General features: G+C 36.3%; 1 protein-coding gene across 1 annotated transcript in view; it reads right to left on the bottom strand.

Annotated features, from left to right (window-relative positions):
• LOC123755078 (dynein axonemal heavy chain 3-like) overlaps positions 1-18,132 on the bottom strand; it is a 116,017-nt gene that overhangs the window by 38,600 nt on the left and 59,285 nt on the right. The window contains 11 exon segments of the mRNA XM_069332650.1: positions 69-234; positions 1,697-1,816; positions 2,667-2,807; positions 3,653-3,813; positions 9,525-9,764; positions 10,291-10,527; positions 12,179-12,353; positions 13,810-14,012; positions 16,089-16,295; positions 16,632-16,815; positions 17,707-17,945. Of these exon segments, the coding sequence (XP_069188751.1) occupies positions 69-234; positions 1,697-1,816; positions 2,667-2,807; positions 3,653-3,813; positions 9,525-9,764; positions 10,291-10,527; positions 12,179-12,353; positions 13,810-14,012; positions 16,089-16,295; positions 16,632-16,815; positions 17,707-17,945 (2,073 nt within the window).

The following is an 18,132-nucleotide window of genomic DNA, read 5'->3' as shown; positions in this document are numbered from 1 at the left end:
ACCGATTACCTCAACTCATTAGTAATAATCAGGGTTTTAGATTAGTAACAACTACAGTACAGCCAAACCTCTTTCTTCCTCTCGACTTGGATGGTGTCTTGTTCGATCTTAATCATAAGTGCCTCAGTGTTGGCTGAGGTCTCCACCAGACGAGGCTGCAACAATTTCAGCTCTTCCTGAAGTTCTGTAATCAAGAACTTTGCCTCCTTCAGTTTCTCAAGACCAGTCACGTACCTAAGGAGTAGGAATAGTTAATAGCAAAATTGGTTAGTACTGTAATATAGTAATAATATTAATGATACAAATAATATAGCATATACCTTGAGGTTACCTTGAGGTGCTTCCGGGGCTTAGCGTCCCCGCGGCCCGGTCATCGACCAGGCCTCCTGGTTGCCGGACTGATCAACCAGGCTGTTGGACGCGGCTGCTCGCAGCCTGACGTACGAGTCACAGCCTGGTTGATCAGGTATATATTTATTTTCCATTTTGCATATTTTACATGCAGCATTTCACGCATAATTGAAGTTGAATAAATTGAGTTTTACATCTTTTGGGGTAATATTTTATACTATTTGGGTATATGAGAAGTGAGCTAATATATATGAATGGCAAAGAAAATTTTGTCACTGATATATTGTAGTTTTTCACTAATACTTAATGAAGAAAGGCAAATACTATTATATTTTAGATTTTGTAGGTTTAGAATATTGATGCAATATTTAATATTCACAATAACAGCAATAATATTTGAAGTTTTGCCCAAAACTCTTAGCATATTAATGGCTTCATTTGCATGAGTAACTCCTCTTTGTACAATTGTCTCATCCACCGGCTTCCTGTTCTCATCAAAGCCACAAGTGTTAGTGACTCTCAGGTAAACTCAGGTAAACTTATGTTCTTTGTGTACACATTCTTATGAATAAAATTGTGAACTGTGGACCATCGATGATGGTCCATTCCATTTCCATTGGTGTCCTTCCTCTGGCTCTGCAAGGTGGATCACTTCACATCGGTATGAAACTGGCGATTTTCTTCTTATGTGGCTCCATTTCCCAATCAAGAAGCTTGCATGGTGGTTGCCTTTTGATTGGACCGGAGGAACTGGGGGAGTTCCTTTATCTCTTTCCCCTAGTTCAGTTGTTGCCTTGGGTGTTGTACAAGATGGAGACTTAATCTGGCAAGGTGATCCTTCTGAATCTTGGTGGCTGGCTCAGCTTTTGTTCCAGCTATGTTAGTCTGGCATTCATACTCAGACATTCTAAAGGCTCCCTTTCCTTCAGCAGATTGGCCCAGTGATGTACCTTTCTGGTTCGACATTCTCCACTATTATTTGGGTTTGGATTTTCTGATGCAGGTCTACCACCTTCTGTATGGTGGTGTCCTACCTGCGTCTTTCGGTGCAGCGACAGCATGAAGTTTCTTAGCACTCCTTTCACCTCTGACAAAATAAAGTTTGAACAGATTTTTACTTATAATAGAAACATGCTAAAGAATGCACTATATGGTGTTGTGAACCCCAGGTAGCCTAGTGAGGTGGATCTATCCTGTGAGAGTTATTCTACACACCTGACTGAATTTAGGAGCCAGGGGGAAGGAAGTAAACTAAGTTAATTTCAGTGAATTATGACTACAAGAGAATGAAAGCAGAGGGTGATACAACTTAATGAAGCAGTGAAAAGAGCTGTAGGAGCCTCACCTGTCCCTCAGGGTAAGAATCTCTGAACGCTTCTTGAGAAGCAGCTGCTTGAAGGTGAAGACGATCTCCAGGTAGGAGGTGGGTGTCACATAGTACCTTCGCCGAAGCTGCTCATAGAACCTACCAGACACACACTGCTTATTATTTCTGTATACTGTACTCACATCTCATAGATTAGTGAAAAAAAAATTGTGTTCAACATATGTATCGTGAACTGTGATCTAGTCATCTGTCATTGTATGCCATGTAAGTGGGCACAAAGTAATCACACCCATTACTATGTCTGATTCTATTTATATGCATAACTCACATTATAACAGACATTTCCTACTTATGTAATGTTCCAAAATTACAGCCTAGTCCCCCCCCCCTCCTGTTATGTTGCTTTTCTTTTTCATAAATTCATGTACAATATAACTATACTTGTACTTTACTTAAGACTATCAAGTTAATGCCACTGTTACTACCTCCTTATAATATATATATATATATATATATATATATATATATATATATATATATATATATATATATATATATATATATATTATGTCCGGTCGTTATACCTCATTATGTCCGGTCGTGATGGTCAAGTGGATTAAGGCGTCTTGTACATACCAGTTGCGTTGCTTCTGGGAGTATGGGTTCGAGTCACTTCTGGGGTGTGAGTTTTCAGTTGCATATTGTCCTGGGGACCATTCAGGCTTGTTCGCATATATATATATATATATATATATATATATATATATATATATATATATATATATATATATATATATATATGTATATATATTATATATATATTATATATATATATATATATATATATATATATATATATATATATATATATATATATATATATATATATATATATACATACATACATACATACATACATACATACATACATACATACATACATACATACATACATATACACACACACACACACACACACACACACTACCTGTTAGCAAGGACTTTTATGCTGTGATGGAAGTACTTGCAGGCGGTGACACAGCGGGCCACCAATGATGTATCCATCTGCACTTCCTGTAGCAGTGTCGTCGCCACCATCTCCAGTGCCTCGTCTGGCCAGGGCATGAACCTGCTCCACATCGAACATTAAAAAAAAAAATCCTTACTATACTGCAATAATATATAAGTAGGATGTGTGTTCTGAATTGGATTATTTGTGAGCCTTATTAAGGGACTTGTAATTCAGGAAAGAGGGTAGTCTAAGCTACTCTAACCCTTTGAGATTTATTTTATTGTAATAATAAATCTACTTGAACTTTAATGCAACGATATAATCCTCCATACCACCATAAAAGCACAGGATGATATATACACCAAAGTGTATTCTGCTTTTCGTTGTATAAATCCTAAAATTTACATTAATCTTGAATTATTTTTATGACTAAAATATATATCAGCAAGTCATTATGGTACCCTTAATAATCTTCAAATGGTTACTAGGCTTAAAGCCTAATACTAAACTACTAAAATATTATTTTCAGCTATATGATCATGATATTGTCCTTAACTTCTCCATCTAGATAAAAATTATTGTATGCACTGATTATTATAGGTACATTAGATAAGGTAATACTAAATACCTCACTATCACCTTCCTAAACAATGCATTGACACAAAGCTGCTCTGAACTATATCATCACACTATTTTATAGTACATATAATTGTATTATCTTACACAACAAAAGTAAAGCATCATCATGCACTGCATTAATACATCAAGGTATAATATACCAGTGCAACAACATCATGTTGTTGTTGTTGTTGCTGTTGTTTTAGATTCAGCTACTCAGAACAAAAAGTTCCAAGCAGCATGGGTTATGGTGAGCCCATCGTACTCACCTGGCACAGCAGATGTCCAGATGTGAGAGGATATAAGAGAACACATTTTATCCCATGTATTTCAGCTGTACTCACCAGTCTATAGTGCAACAGTTGATGAGAGAGGGGAACATCCTGAGCCTGGTCCTGAAAGTGTCACCTATAGGGGACATGGCCACCACCAGGTGCAGGTTGGCCCGCACCCGCTCATTGAAGTACCCGAATAGGGTCATTGGTGAGGCATCCATCTTCTTGCCCTTGGTGAGACAGAGGCTATGTTACTGCACAGAGGCTGCGCTTTTTAGAGGAATAACAGACAGGCTAGGGACATTAATAAATCATAATATGTTTCAATAACAGATGTCCAAGTTAATATTAGTTAAATTGGGTTAAATATTAATTATATTTTGCTCTATGTAAAAATAATATCTTGGTGAAAAGTAATACATAAATCATTAACAATACAAAAAAATATGTTAATAAAACATCATGTAAGATTGTGAATCTATCTGAGACAAGTTTTTGTTGAACCGTGTACATATTCACATGTTAAGCAAATATGAAGGTAAATACAGTATATACATACATAACCACTGTAGAGTGGGTGACAAAAAAAAAGGAGTTTAGCAATGTTGAATGTAGGTTATCATCTAATAGACAAGGCCCAGCAGTTGATAATGTTGTTTAACACAAGTAAGGTCAGATGTGGAGCAATATGTAAAAATACTTTGTATTATTCAATGATTTTGATGCTTTGCATAGCAGCATTTTCTAAGTAACTTCTAGTTTTATTTGCTTCATTGAAGAGTGTCACATTAACCTATAAAGTGCAGCTAGGATATTCAAGCATGTCTGCTCATGCGCCAAAAAATACCAACATACAAATAAATATAATACTATATATACTTATACCAGAATCAGGGAACATAAATACGCATCGAGAACCAAAAAATATCAACACTCTTTGCATCTCATACAGTGACTTACATTATACTATGGACTGAGTAAAAGCAAAAATGCTCAACAAAAATGATGTAGAGAATGAATTACTATTCAAAGATCAAAATAAACAATTGAACACAGCAAAGAATTTTAATAAACTTAAAAAAATAAAATCCCTGGATACACTCTGAATTATTTTATTTCGTCCTAACACTTCTGATCACACTGTCACACCTCCGGTCCATGACTGACTCCTCCGGTCCACGACCGACTCCTTGAAACTCACATTTTATACAGAACACCCCGCTAAACAATGTTAAATTCCTTCATTTTATCTACCAGCTGTATATATTTCGTTATTCCTTCATGTATTTTAGAAACTTGTGAAAGCTTGTTTAACGAAATGTTGCCTGTCAACAATTTTGTGTGGTGATTCATAAACACTAAAGTAATCAAAAAGGGTGTGAAATCTTGAATATAAATTTTGTGTGTAGATTATGTTATAAGAAGAGAAAGATATTAATCTTTGGAATATTTTAATCTTTGAGATGCAGTTTGGTTGTGAATGTACTAGTATATAAAAAATAGATCATGTAATGTTTATGTCAGAAAAGTTACTATTATGTTGAAAATCTGATGTAGGAAATATAAGAATGCATATTCAGACAAATTAAAATAAAATTGTGATACTGTAATTCACTAGGCACCGTTTATAGAATCTTGCTAGTAAACAAGAGTTGAATGGAAAGTGTAATGTCATTTTGTGTGCACAACAGTGGCATTAATTTATAAATTGAAACCACTGAAATCCTTTAATCAAAGAAATCACCCTATGACAATTCTCTACACCTTAACACTTGTCTCAAATTGCTGCACTTCAGCATCTCCTCACATATATCCTACACTCAATGTAGCTCATTCTATTAATGACACATGCTCATATTCATAGCTCTTACAGTTATGGACAACCTAGTTTACTCAAACATGTTCTTCCTCATTCAATGGCAATCAGTTTCTGCAACCATATGATATATTTTTGCATGCCTTTTTTACCACTGTACAAAGAAAGTTACAGATACTGACAGGATACAAAACTTTGATGCTTCAGTGAAAGGGATCACATAAGTGTTGGAGTTAGAAACTATTGTTTGAGGGTGTTCGGGGTGCAAGGAACCACAGCCACATCCTGCTGCTACCAAACACTATACACAAGCCAATACAATTTATAGTGCACATTAAGAAAAATATCTTTATAGCTACAATAGAGGAAGTAAAAATGTTATGAATAGCAAAATCATCATAACATATTGATCCTAAGACCTATTACTGGATCAAATTTTACAGACTCATCATTGAATAAATCTATAACAATAATATTTGCACCACTGTTAGCAGCAAATATTCTTTATTTTTCCATGTTTATTTTCTGCCCGAAACGCTTCGCGTACTAGTGGCTTTACAAGATTGTAAATACTATGCTATGTATTCTCACAAACCCAATGTACCTTCTTATATAAAACTAAATAAATAAATAAATGTTTGGTCATAATTGTATATATAGGACAATTGGGTATATGGTAAAATAACAAGTGATATTTGTTAGAACTTAACTTCTGTAGTAAAAGTGGAATCATTAGTTGGTATATTCATGTCCCAGGCCTAGATTAATCTAGGGGAATATTGTATATAGAGTTAAATATGCCATGGATACAGATAACTACTTATGGTGCACTTAAAATTCTTAAAACTAATTTTATCTACAATTATGAAAATAGTGATCACGTGGCTAGTTTGTCACAACTCCTGTTTCATACATGATTATTTATCAAATTTTTACAGCAGGCTGCATTAGATATTTACAATGGGCTACCCTATGAAATTAGTGATGTTTTAAGCTGATGCTGCTTATGCAAGACTGTGAAAGATAGGAACTAGAGAGGAGATCTGTGTCACACCAGCATCGCTCTCACTGTTGCATGCTCAGTGTGGCACAAGTATACACACACACACACAGACTATCTACCCAACAGAGAACAACTCCCTGTATTTAGGGGTTTTGACCATACTAACATGAGGTGCTCTAACATTGGGTGCTCAGGAAGGTCTGAAATCTGATCATGAAAATTTAACTTGGATCTCTCCAATTTGTTTATAGCATGCATTAACTTAACATTCTTACCACGTCAAGACCCTGGAAAATAATGTGTGATTTAGACACTAAGATTTAGATAGTTATTAATGGTGTGTTCAAGGGAGGAGCATGGCTAGTGAGATTATCACCAGGTCCTGGACCAAAAGCACCTGTTGCATAAGGTGGGCACAAGGACCTGTGGCATCAATACCTCTGGCTCCAGTACTTGGGGCAACAGCACGTGGGGAACCAGCAATTGGACTAACAGTACCTGGATCACCAGGACCTGAAGCACCAGTTCATGGTCAGAGGGTGACAAAGACACGCCTCCACACTCCATCCTAGGTCACCATATTAATGCTATAACTATAACATTCTATACATTATTTATTGATATTTTATAAAGAAAATTTTAAACAATTTGATGAGTTATAACAATTTAAAAAAGCCCATCAGATAACTATTCAAAAATGTATATCTTTTCAAAACAATGAATACTATACAAAATAAATGTCAACTTTTCAAAATAGTCTAACAAAATCTTTATATAAAAATATCGTACAAAATAAATGTTCACGTACAGTATCTATAAATTAAAATTTTATGTTGACAGTTGAAGTTCAGAACATGCAGGGAATTTATTAACGTGCATATCTTTAATCATTGCTTTACAGTTTAAAAAATTAAAGGAAAAATTAGAGTTAATTCTTATGCTATGCAGGCCAAGACAGTGAATTCTAGTTTTATGTTCTAAAATAACATTTTGCATTGAAGACATCACCTGCAATATGACATAAGAGAAGAAAGCTTGTATTTACAGCCAATATTAAGGCTATCAGTGAATTTTTTCAAAATGAAAACCTCAGCACACATATGAATTATTAATTAGTACATTGTCATAACATACAGCCCATCCTCATAAACAAAAGCAAAAAGTGATTCCATGCACCTACCAAACCCCCCTGTTTATGAATGAAAAACAGTTTACACACAACTCACAACTGATGACATTTGAACAGTTCTCGAACAGTGCTTCGCTGACAACTTTTGTTCAAATTGCAACTCTGTAAATGCTTGACCCACATACTACAAATACAAATAATCACCAACAGAACCTAGACACGTAACCTAACCAATGCATAAATATGCCCAATATGCTAATATATAATATTAATTATTAAATAAGAAAATTTCTATTTTGAATGAACAGCATGTTAAAATTTATGAATGCATCTTTGGGGTCGACCGCTGGATGGAATGAACATAAACTGAGGATGGGTTGTAGCATGAACAAAGTACAGTTCTATACTGTATACCAAACACTTATCCAATTATCAACAGTCAGCATGCACTTGCACACCTCCTACCATTCACAAGACAGAACTACCAGTTTACACCATACATACTGCCCCAGCAAACCAATCACGATGGAGGGCAAGATTGTCCAGTTCCCTCAACAGAATAACACCTCATGTTTCTTCATCTAACATGAAATCTTTCACCTCTGTCAATATGTATTCATTTTTCCATCTCTCTCCAAAAATGTTGAAGTGTGCTTCAGTAAAATATGTCCTTTAGTGACATTTTCCAATTCCTTTCCAAATGAAGAAAACCATAAACTTATGGAAGATTCATGTAAGAATCATTGACCTAATCTTTTGTCATATTAGAGAAAACAGCATTGAATGTAATGAACTGCTTTTTTCTGGTGGGTCCTCAGTGGCAACCCGGTTGCTAACCAACTGGATAGCTCCACACACATCACACCAAGCCCTTGCAAGTCATTAAAACACTACTGGGAGTCAGCCTAATTCCTCATATGTCTCTCATTCAGAGATTCAGATTCTCCTTGCTATTGTCTGTTTTGTCTTACTCTACCCTTCTAGTGTCTTATTTCTTTGTTAAGGTGCTCTAGCATTCTCTGCTCTATGTGCCTCTACGAGGGGGAATAAGGTTTCGCCATTTGGTCTTTAGAAGGTTATTAATGGCTCAAAAGCAAGGTCCTGGTGTGACATGTCTGGAGTTATACAGATGGTTAGCAACAAGGAGCCCTCCTAGAAACATATATATACAAGAAAAACTCCTTAAAAGAAAACAATTATATTATATAGTATATAATTCATTATCAAACAATTACTCTTAATCATTACCATTAATTACCAAAACAATTACAGTACTCAAAAATTCATATAAATGCATGTAAAGTATTTCCTAGACAAAATATAATAAACCAAAGATGATTCAAGCTGCAAGATACTGTATATCCTAATTATAATCCCTTGTATCAACTGATCAAATTTATATTTGGTGAAATCTGGATCAGACTGAAATACAGAATGCTGCTTACATGATTACATAGTAGATTCAAATGCCATAGAATACTAAAACACAAGCTATCAGATGCTTATACAGTATTTGTCATTTCATCTGATGAATTATTATTACATACTATTAAAATGATTTCTTTTTTACAGATATAGGTGTTCATTTTATTAACACTCGCCAATGTATATAGCTTAGATGTAGCAGCCAAATGTTTTAAATTAATACCTCAATCACCCCTCAATCAGTATAATAATGGTGCCTCAAGGGCAGCAAAGGCAGCAGCAATACAGTATTATTTATATCATTATTTTCATGTATAAATGAACAATATACATGAATTTAATAAACAAGACCAATTTTATATAAGAATGATCACTTACGAAAAAATTAATTTTAATTTGAAGAGTAACTGACATTAGTAACTGTTTATTTCAACTATTTGTTTGCAGGTTACTTGCATCATCCAAATATTAAATAACTGATATCATAATTCTAAATGACTATAATGTTAAGGTGATATATAATTTAGAACAATAGGAATAAAAATACATATGAAGATAACAGTCATACCTCATCCTTGGCAACAGCTTGTATTTTCTCTAATATTTCTGCCTTTTCTTCATTGGTGTATAGATTAGGCAGCTCCCCTGTATTAAGTAATGTGTTTATGTCCTCCAAAAAACTCTCATCTTTGATCTGTGTATCAGTGAGAAGAAACACAATGGACTTCCCGTCGCCTCCAGCCTTCATCAGCACTTTTTTTATGTCCTCCCGCCACTCTGCTACACCGTAGGTCTTTGTCACCTCTATCTATGGGATTGCATATAAAATTTAAAATATGTTCTTTTTATTTATTTATTTATTTATTTATTTATTTATTTATTTATTTATACAAGAGATCTTACATTCTTGTACAGCCACTAGCATGCATAGCATTTTGGGTAAGTCCTTAATCCTAATTTACTCTCACACACTCACACCTTGGGAGTACTGTATCTGCTCTTCCATTCATATCATGCTTATAACTTTTACAATAATTCATTATATTAATAATTCTTTGTGTCGGGAGACAGACAGTAACCAGTGTATTCAGTACAGCACACCATTAGGCTTATATCGAGGTCCCCACTAATGACTCTTTAGGATGCAACCCCACAACAAGCTGACAAACTCCTGGGTACCTATTTATTGTTAGGTGAACAAGTCCATTAGGTGAAAGGAAACATTCTAACCATTTCTGTCCTGCCTGGGATTCGAACCCAGATTTCCCAGCTGTCAGTCAGGATTGAACCTAACTGTATTACCAGAGCCCCTTTAATTCATTCAGTGGCCTCACCTGAAAGAGCTCATGGTTGGCCATGAAGATGGCCAGCTTGGTAGCACTCTGGCGGCCTGAACCAGCAAATCCAATAAGGAGAGCATGGCCAGAGTCCTGTTGCAGCACCCTGCTGATCCTGGACACATGTTGGATAATATACTGGAACATCACAAGTGACATAGGTGACTTGCTAATCATGTTGTACTCGTGCAGGTATGTCTCCATCACTTGTCTCAGGTCATTCATGTCTTGCACCTGCAACACACCAGAGGTACTCTAATCTACACATCTTTTAGTACTCAGAGTGAAGACAAACATTTAAAATGTGAAAAGTGATCTAAGGAACACTTAAGTGGTCTCTTCATCATAAGGATCTGAGTTTAGTGTTCCTCTTGTAGCAGCCACATTAGAGATAATGTACCAGCTATTTAAATTATACCAGGAATTCCACATTTACAGGAATTCCACATACCACTAATTACATTTGTAATATAATCCCAGAAATTCCATGAAATACTAATAACATCCAACAGATACCAGGTAAGTTTCCCATCAACCAATTTATGAGCAACCTGGATCTAAAACAGGGGGTCAGGTGGACGGGGGGAAAATAAGGCTGTCTGACCACAGCATCAGAAAGTCTTAACATGGCTCAGCAAGAAGCAACACCACTTCTGATTTACCTCAACTGACAGTCTCACAACATAGCAGCCAACAGCTATAACACCACAGATTTGCAATAACCCACTGTCTTCCCAGATATCATCATTAGCGGCATCTTACAACTCAACTGTCACAATGCCATCATACCATTCGAACAATAACCACTGAAACTAAGATGTATCAAATATACATCAAATATATATTTATCTAAATATACACCAAGTATTACATTGGTGACCCCAGTAACAAAATACCCAGTCCTATCAGAATGGATAAACAACACTATAGCTGCTCACAGGTCTTCCACCACCATTACTGCTCACCTTGGTTCTACTCCATGGCAAAGACCACTGCCTGCAACCTTGCCACAGCTGTGACATTTGCCATGGATCTCTCCAGCTGCTCTTTTTACAGCCTCTTCTATAACATCCATTGCATTCTGTTACCCTGCACAATAAGGGACTTACAGCTTGTTCTGCCAACTCTCATTCACCACCAGGCAATGCAGCTCCTGCAGCAACTCATCCATTGTTCTGACCAGTCTGATTAGCAGCTAGTCAGACTGTTTCAGTTCTTGACATGAGCAACCTGGGCCTAAAACAGGGGTCAGGTAGATGGGGATGTCTGGGATGGGCTGTCTGACCATTGCATCAAAAAGTCTCAACACAGCTCAAATAGAAGCAACACTACCTCTGATCTACCTCAACTTGCAGTCTAACAACATAGTAGCCAACAATAATAACATTATGTACTTACCACAAAATATCCTCTTTCCAGACATCGCCATCTCCGCCATCATTAACATCTTATGACTCAACTGTCAAGACACTGTACCATTCAAACTTAAACCACTCTAACTAAACTGTATCAAAATACATCTAAAACTATTATACTTTGTGTTTGTGTCATAATAGTAACAAACATTACACTCTACATTGTTGACAGCTGTTAATGACCAGTCCAAGCCCTGTGTCTTACTTGAGGTCATTTACCAAGTTAGAATTTTTTTATTAAATTAAGACATTAAGAACTGCAAAATGGAGAATTATACACAATCAATACTTCATCTTAAATAGTAATTTGAGCCAATATAAATTACATTATAGACAAACAAATATGGATGTCCTTTTAAATATAAAAGTTACAATATCAAGATGTTTTAGTTTTATCAAAGACAGTTTTATCAAGACAGTTTAATGCCTGGGTATACTTTAGATACTGTACAACAAGCCTTAGCATTCACCTCATCATACACTTTGGTCTCAGCATCTGCGATCATATAGTTGCCAAAGATGAGGTTGTGAAGATGGTGAGGATTGAGAGCTTCTCCTGCAGGCACCAAGTGTTCCAGTACGACACTCAGCTGCATGCGGAAGGTTCTTTGACTCACCTCCTTCACAATGTTGAAGAACTCGATCCTGAGTTTATGAAAAATGGATAATTGTTCTTCAAAGAACTGGAAGGTATAATGAAATATATACAGTATGTTGTTTGACAGTGTAATAGTTTGTGATTACAGATCATCACTGAAATGTACCACTGGGTGCCGGTTAAGTAAGTGAGCAACCAAATATTACATTTATGTTTATTTAGTAGTAAATGCAAAGGGCTGTCTAGGGACAGATACAAGAGGTTATTTAGTGATAGGCACAGATCCATTTCCAGACATTTCAAACCATAATGTTCCCCAAAGTGGTACGGCAAATTTGAATTCTGAAAATTGCTAGGGATTCAGCATATGGGAATTAATTCATGTTTAGGGATCAGATGGTGGTTGGTGCTAGCTTTGTAGTCTGAATTGTTTGATAAAAAAAAAGATAAAAATATTGAAATTGCTCTTGTTTTGCCAATCTGGTCTATAACATAAGGATGTTCTGGACGTAATGATGGACAACTATTTGTGGGTGTTGCAGCTGCAAGAACCATCACTTCACACAACTCTATTGACTGCAACCATTAGTCAATTCAGCAAGACTGACAATGCATTTTTATGCACTGAAATTTTTTTGGTTAATGCCAGCATTCCTTATTTTGTATATTTTGGGATACAGCCTTAATTATCACTCCTCAATGCCAGATTTGAATTATTTTTATTTTTACCTTGGAATAACCAAATTTCATTCTAAAATAAAACAAACATAGTAATGCACTGTTATTAATTGTTGTTATAAGATGCTGGTACGGTGGGGGTTGCATTCTCGGAAGGGTTAGTACTGTACTTCAACTCTGGGAGGACCTCGAAGTAAGCCTAACATATATATATGCACTGGCTGTCTGTTCCCAACACAATTAATTATAAATAATATGAAAAGATTTCCAACAAACTTGGTGGGAGAAAAATCATAAAATCACGAACCTAAAGAGGATTGTGGAAGGAAAGTTTGGGAGAGGTAAGTTGGAAAGTGAAGGAAGCCATGATTCAGAAGCTTGCAGTGCTTTTACTGCCCTCTCTTAGCCCTGTTTCTGGTAACCTTGAGTCTTTTTCCTACTCTATTATACATCCTTACCATTGTCTGCTGTTGCACAGTGGTTTATTGACAAACCATAAAGTGATCTTTTTTTATCAAGATAAAACAATGAAAGTTGACAAAATTATGAAGATGATTAGTAAATAGCTAAAAATATATTATAATGCATATGAGAAAATGTGCAAGGAAAATTGGAAACTTTGCAAAAAGACTAAAATTTCTTAATTTGCTTAGGATAGTCTCACTGATTGTCAGACTTCAGTCTACCATTACAAATTTATCCATATTTATCATCAATTTTGTCTTACTGGTCAAGAGCACCAGATACAACTATCACCAAGTCGCATCCTTAAGTTTTATATAGTCACCATCCCATCTTTAATTAAATTATAAATCACAAATTCACCTGTCAATGTCACTGCTTAACCTGTCGTGAAAGACTCGATATACTTCATGGAGCCAAAGCCTCACCAGCTTCTCCACCGAGCTGAGGGCAGCATTGGGCACCAGAAGAATGCCATTGATGACCCGGGAGAAGTCTCGCAGATTAAAGAGGTAATGGCTTTTCGAGGGAGTCGGCATGAAGGTGGTGGTAGCCTTCTTGTACACCTTCCCGTGTGGCCTCCACAACAGCCTGACAGTGGAACAAACCAGTATATAAAAATGGAAAAAATATATATGTGATACATTAAACAGTTCAAGGAAGAATAGCTCCAGTTCAAGTTCACGCATTGCTTCTAAATCACAATGTTACTGGAGATATTTATATTGCCTGAATAATTTTAAATCCCTTGAACACATTTTCTTTATCCAAACTCACCTATTATAGTGATAACAACATATGAAAGTATAAAATATGAACTCCTATATGTGTGTTTATAATTGTGTGTGAGAGAGAGTAAAAGTAATTACTTAAAAGTAGTTACAGGATGAAAGCTATGCTAGTTTTAGCTTTGGTGTCCAAAGAGCTTGGAGAGGATGTGGGAGGAAGAAGGATGAGGTGGTAAAATTCTTGGAAGAGGATCTGGATGTGAAGAGAGGAGGCTTGATAGTTCAGTGGCCTTTCCACCGTGGATTGGAGATGTTTTTTCGGTCCAAGCCTTTAGCTTGAGTTCTTCTTAAGCGGCAGGAGGCTAGTGATGAGGCGGTGTGATATCAACCTGGTTCACCTGAGGTGTTCTGTCTGGCTTGCAGGAGGCGTTTTCCCTATGATGTTGTTGAACCTGTTCGTTCTTTTAACTTGGGTTTGATTTTGGCTGTGGTGGTACGATGTTGTAATGTTGCTTGAAATATCTGAAACAAAGCTTTGGTATTGGAGTTCCTTCTGGGTCTTTGGCTACTGTAGAGAAGTCGCGTTGTTCCATGTTTTCTGCCCTGAAGACTGGGTCGATGTGATTTATGTTCAGGATGGAGAGGTCTATGTATCGCTCCACTATGGAATAGTGGATGAAACATTATGTGAGGCAGTTTGCTTTTGTTCCTGTTGGAGCTGCGCCAGTTGCATTCTATAGCTGGGTTTTCCTAGTATTGCTGTTGCCCTTGAACTTGCTGTATACCTCCTGAGGGATGTAAAGGCAGTAACAAGGTTTGCTTCTGTCTGGTTTGCCTGGTATGACTGCGGGTACTGGGAGGATGTAGGAGACTTCCAGCTCTTCAAGCTCTTTGTTCTCTTCAATTTCAGTGTCTGATGCAGATGCTTGCTGTGATGCTGCTGTAATTGGAGCCTGTGTCATTGGAATAGGGTGCCTGAGGTGCCGATTCCGTTGATGTTCCAGAATTCTGCTGGTGTTGGGGTTTGTTCTGGATCCGTGGTAGTTGTTGCCACTATTCGGTGTTGCTTGAGTGCTGTCCATGAATGAGGGCTGTCTCTCCTCCTTTGTTTTTTAGGTGGAGGGGCCTGGGGTGGCTATGCTAGTGTCCCAGCTTTCCAGTACTCTTTATCATATGATGCTTTGAATCTATTGTACTAATGGTTTTGGCATCCACCTGTCTTCTCATTTAACTGTTCCAACAGTTTATTCACTGCTTGCAAAAGAGAACTTTCTAATATTTATTCAGCATCTTTGCTTCCTTAGCATGAATCTATGACCTCTTGTTCTTGAAGTTACAGGTTACAAGAATTCCTCTTTGTCAATTTTGTTGATTCCTGTTACTAATGTACTTTGTATGTAATGAGTATATCACCTATTTTTCCTTCTATCTTCTAACTTTGGGATGTTCAACACCTCTAGCCTCTTCTTGTAGCTCTTGGTTTTTCTTTTCTGGAAGCCATTTAGCAGCATGTCTTTGCACATTTTTCAGCTTACTTGATATGCTTCTTGAGAGGCACCATATAACGCTGAATATTCCAATTTTGGTCTCGCAAGAGTTGTGAACAATATCATTAATAATTAGAAAGTGAAGCATAGGCTCCTCACACAATGTCCTATTGGGAGGAGAGGTCAGATTAATGTCATTATTATAATTCACTGTTTCTTTGATCATACTGCACATATTTACTTGAAAACAACCTTGTTTGTGCATGAAAGGGGTAGTGTGGTCATAAAAGACATAATGGAGAGGCAGAGTACTATATGCCAAACTCAAACTTAAAGAGTAGTCTATTGAACAAAAAAACCACACCTGAACATTACTATACACTATTGGCAGAACCATACATTGAAGAATACTACACTTCAGAACCACACCATAAGCACTGCCACTCACCCTATTGAGGCGCTGCACTGCAGCGTCCTCATGGCTCGCTAAGTGCCATATCACAATTGATCCAAAAATTTGGTCCAAAGTCAAGTCATCAAATGCATCAATACAGATAATGTTGAGATGGCGTGTGAACCGGCCACAGATGGTATTGCGGCCTCCACTAGGGGGAGCCATCGCTCCCAGAAATAGCTGCAAAATATTACTACACTGTATAAACACATTCTGTCAGACTAATCTACTCTCAGCCAATTTATGGAACAAGGTAATGTGATACAAAGTTGACAGAGAAAATGTTTTTATATACATAACTCATTCATTTGCAAGTTGTATCCAAACATTTTTTATATAATACAGTACTGCTATTTACAACAATGTTATTTATACATACAGTATTAGGAGAATATATTTGGTCACTCTCTATAGCAAATTTTTGTATCTTGCAACTTTTAAATTAGCATTAATATGTATTAGTGACATTATAAATATAAAAGCAAAAAAATTATCATCAAAGTCACTCCGAATTACCGAATCAACAAGCTCAATTTTGGAGGTATCCTTCTTGTCGTAGAAGTGTTTATGGTCGAGCCACTGCCTGAGGAACTCTATGGGTGGCTGGGCCCCATATGTCTCCTTCTGTGGCATGTTGACATCGTCGATGAAGACCACATACTTCCTTCCCATTGCTGGCCCAAATACACCCTTTCGACGCCTGAAATGACCCAGTTGAGCTACTACACATCCATCTCGGAAAGCAAAGGACATCGCCAACACAAACTAATGTGCCTCAACTATGTACACATTTTAAGTGATACAGATAATTTAAAACAGAAGATAGTTTGTAAATAGAATTTTCATTATATTAAAACCTACTTAACCCAACTTAACTTAGCAAAAGGCAACAATATGTAACCTATTAAAAAACTAAAACAAACAGCTAGACTGCCTAAAGGTTACACACTATTTACAAATTTATAATACAGAACATGGAAGACATACTGAGGAAGGCAAAGACTGAAGATCATAACCACTGAGAAAGGTATGTCAATGGAGAATTTAGACAAATTTAGAGGTCAATGAAATAAATGAAACTAGAAATGAGGAACAAAACCTGTTCTACAAATTAATAATACAGAAAACTCTTATGAAAATAAAATCAATCCACTGAGCCTCCATAGTTGACAAAGTTAACCAAATGTGGCAAACTAATTCCCAAGAATTATATTTACCAATATACAGTACTGTACAATACAGTACGGTACAATGTAAATATTGCCTAAGGTAGATTAAATTAAGGAAAGAAAAAATTGAATAATGAATGTCTAACATAAGCCAAATTAGATGACAAGTCATCACTGTAAAGAAAATATTCAATATGAAAAAGATATATAAAGATGAGAAATGCTTTTCATTATGGGAAATTTACATTATTTTCTTCACACCAATGAAGATCTAAAACCAAGAGAAAATAAACAAATTGAACGATGCACACATGCAAATTATTCAAAACCTATGATGAGTAATAAAGAGTAAGAATAATGTTTTAATAAATAGAGATGCAAAGGAACAGAATGGACTTGAGTGCATCTTTGGTGATGCTTACCTATCCACCTTTGACATAATTATGTCCTGGGCCTGACTGGCAGAGGTTCTTGCTGAGAAATTTATAGTATTGATGATAAACTTGTCCTTGGGCAGGTTAACTAGGCAGGCATTAGTGTGAGCACTTTTGCCCGTGCCTGTTGGTCCCAACAGAAGCAAAGGCACATCATGATCCAGGCATGTCCTTAGGAAGAATTCTTGTCTCGCTGTCTCTGCCGTCGGGATCAGTAATTTTGACACCTGCCAGTCATAATCAGTGTTGTAACCTCTCCAAGCACTGCTATCAATGAATTAGTATATTATTTTTATTTTATTATAAGCAAAAATAATGTACTGTATTTATATTTGTATGATTTTGTTAGGGATATATACAATATAAAATGTTGCAGAGCTAGCAACACGAGAGCATGAGAAAAGTATGGAAGAT

This window comes from Procambarus clarkii, chromosome 28 (assembly GCF_040958095.1).
Source record: "Procambarus clarkii isolate CNS0578487 chromosome 28, FALCON_Pclarkii_2.0, whole genome shotgun sequence".
NCBI classification, from domain to species: domain Eukaryota; kingdom Metazoa; phylum Arthropoda; class Malacostraca; order Decapoda; family Cambaridae; genus Procambarus; species Procambarus clarkii.
Note: the sequence above shows the minus strand (reverse complement) of the source record. Positions and strands in the feature narration are given on the sequence as shown.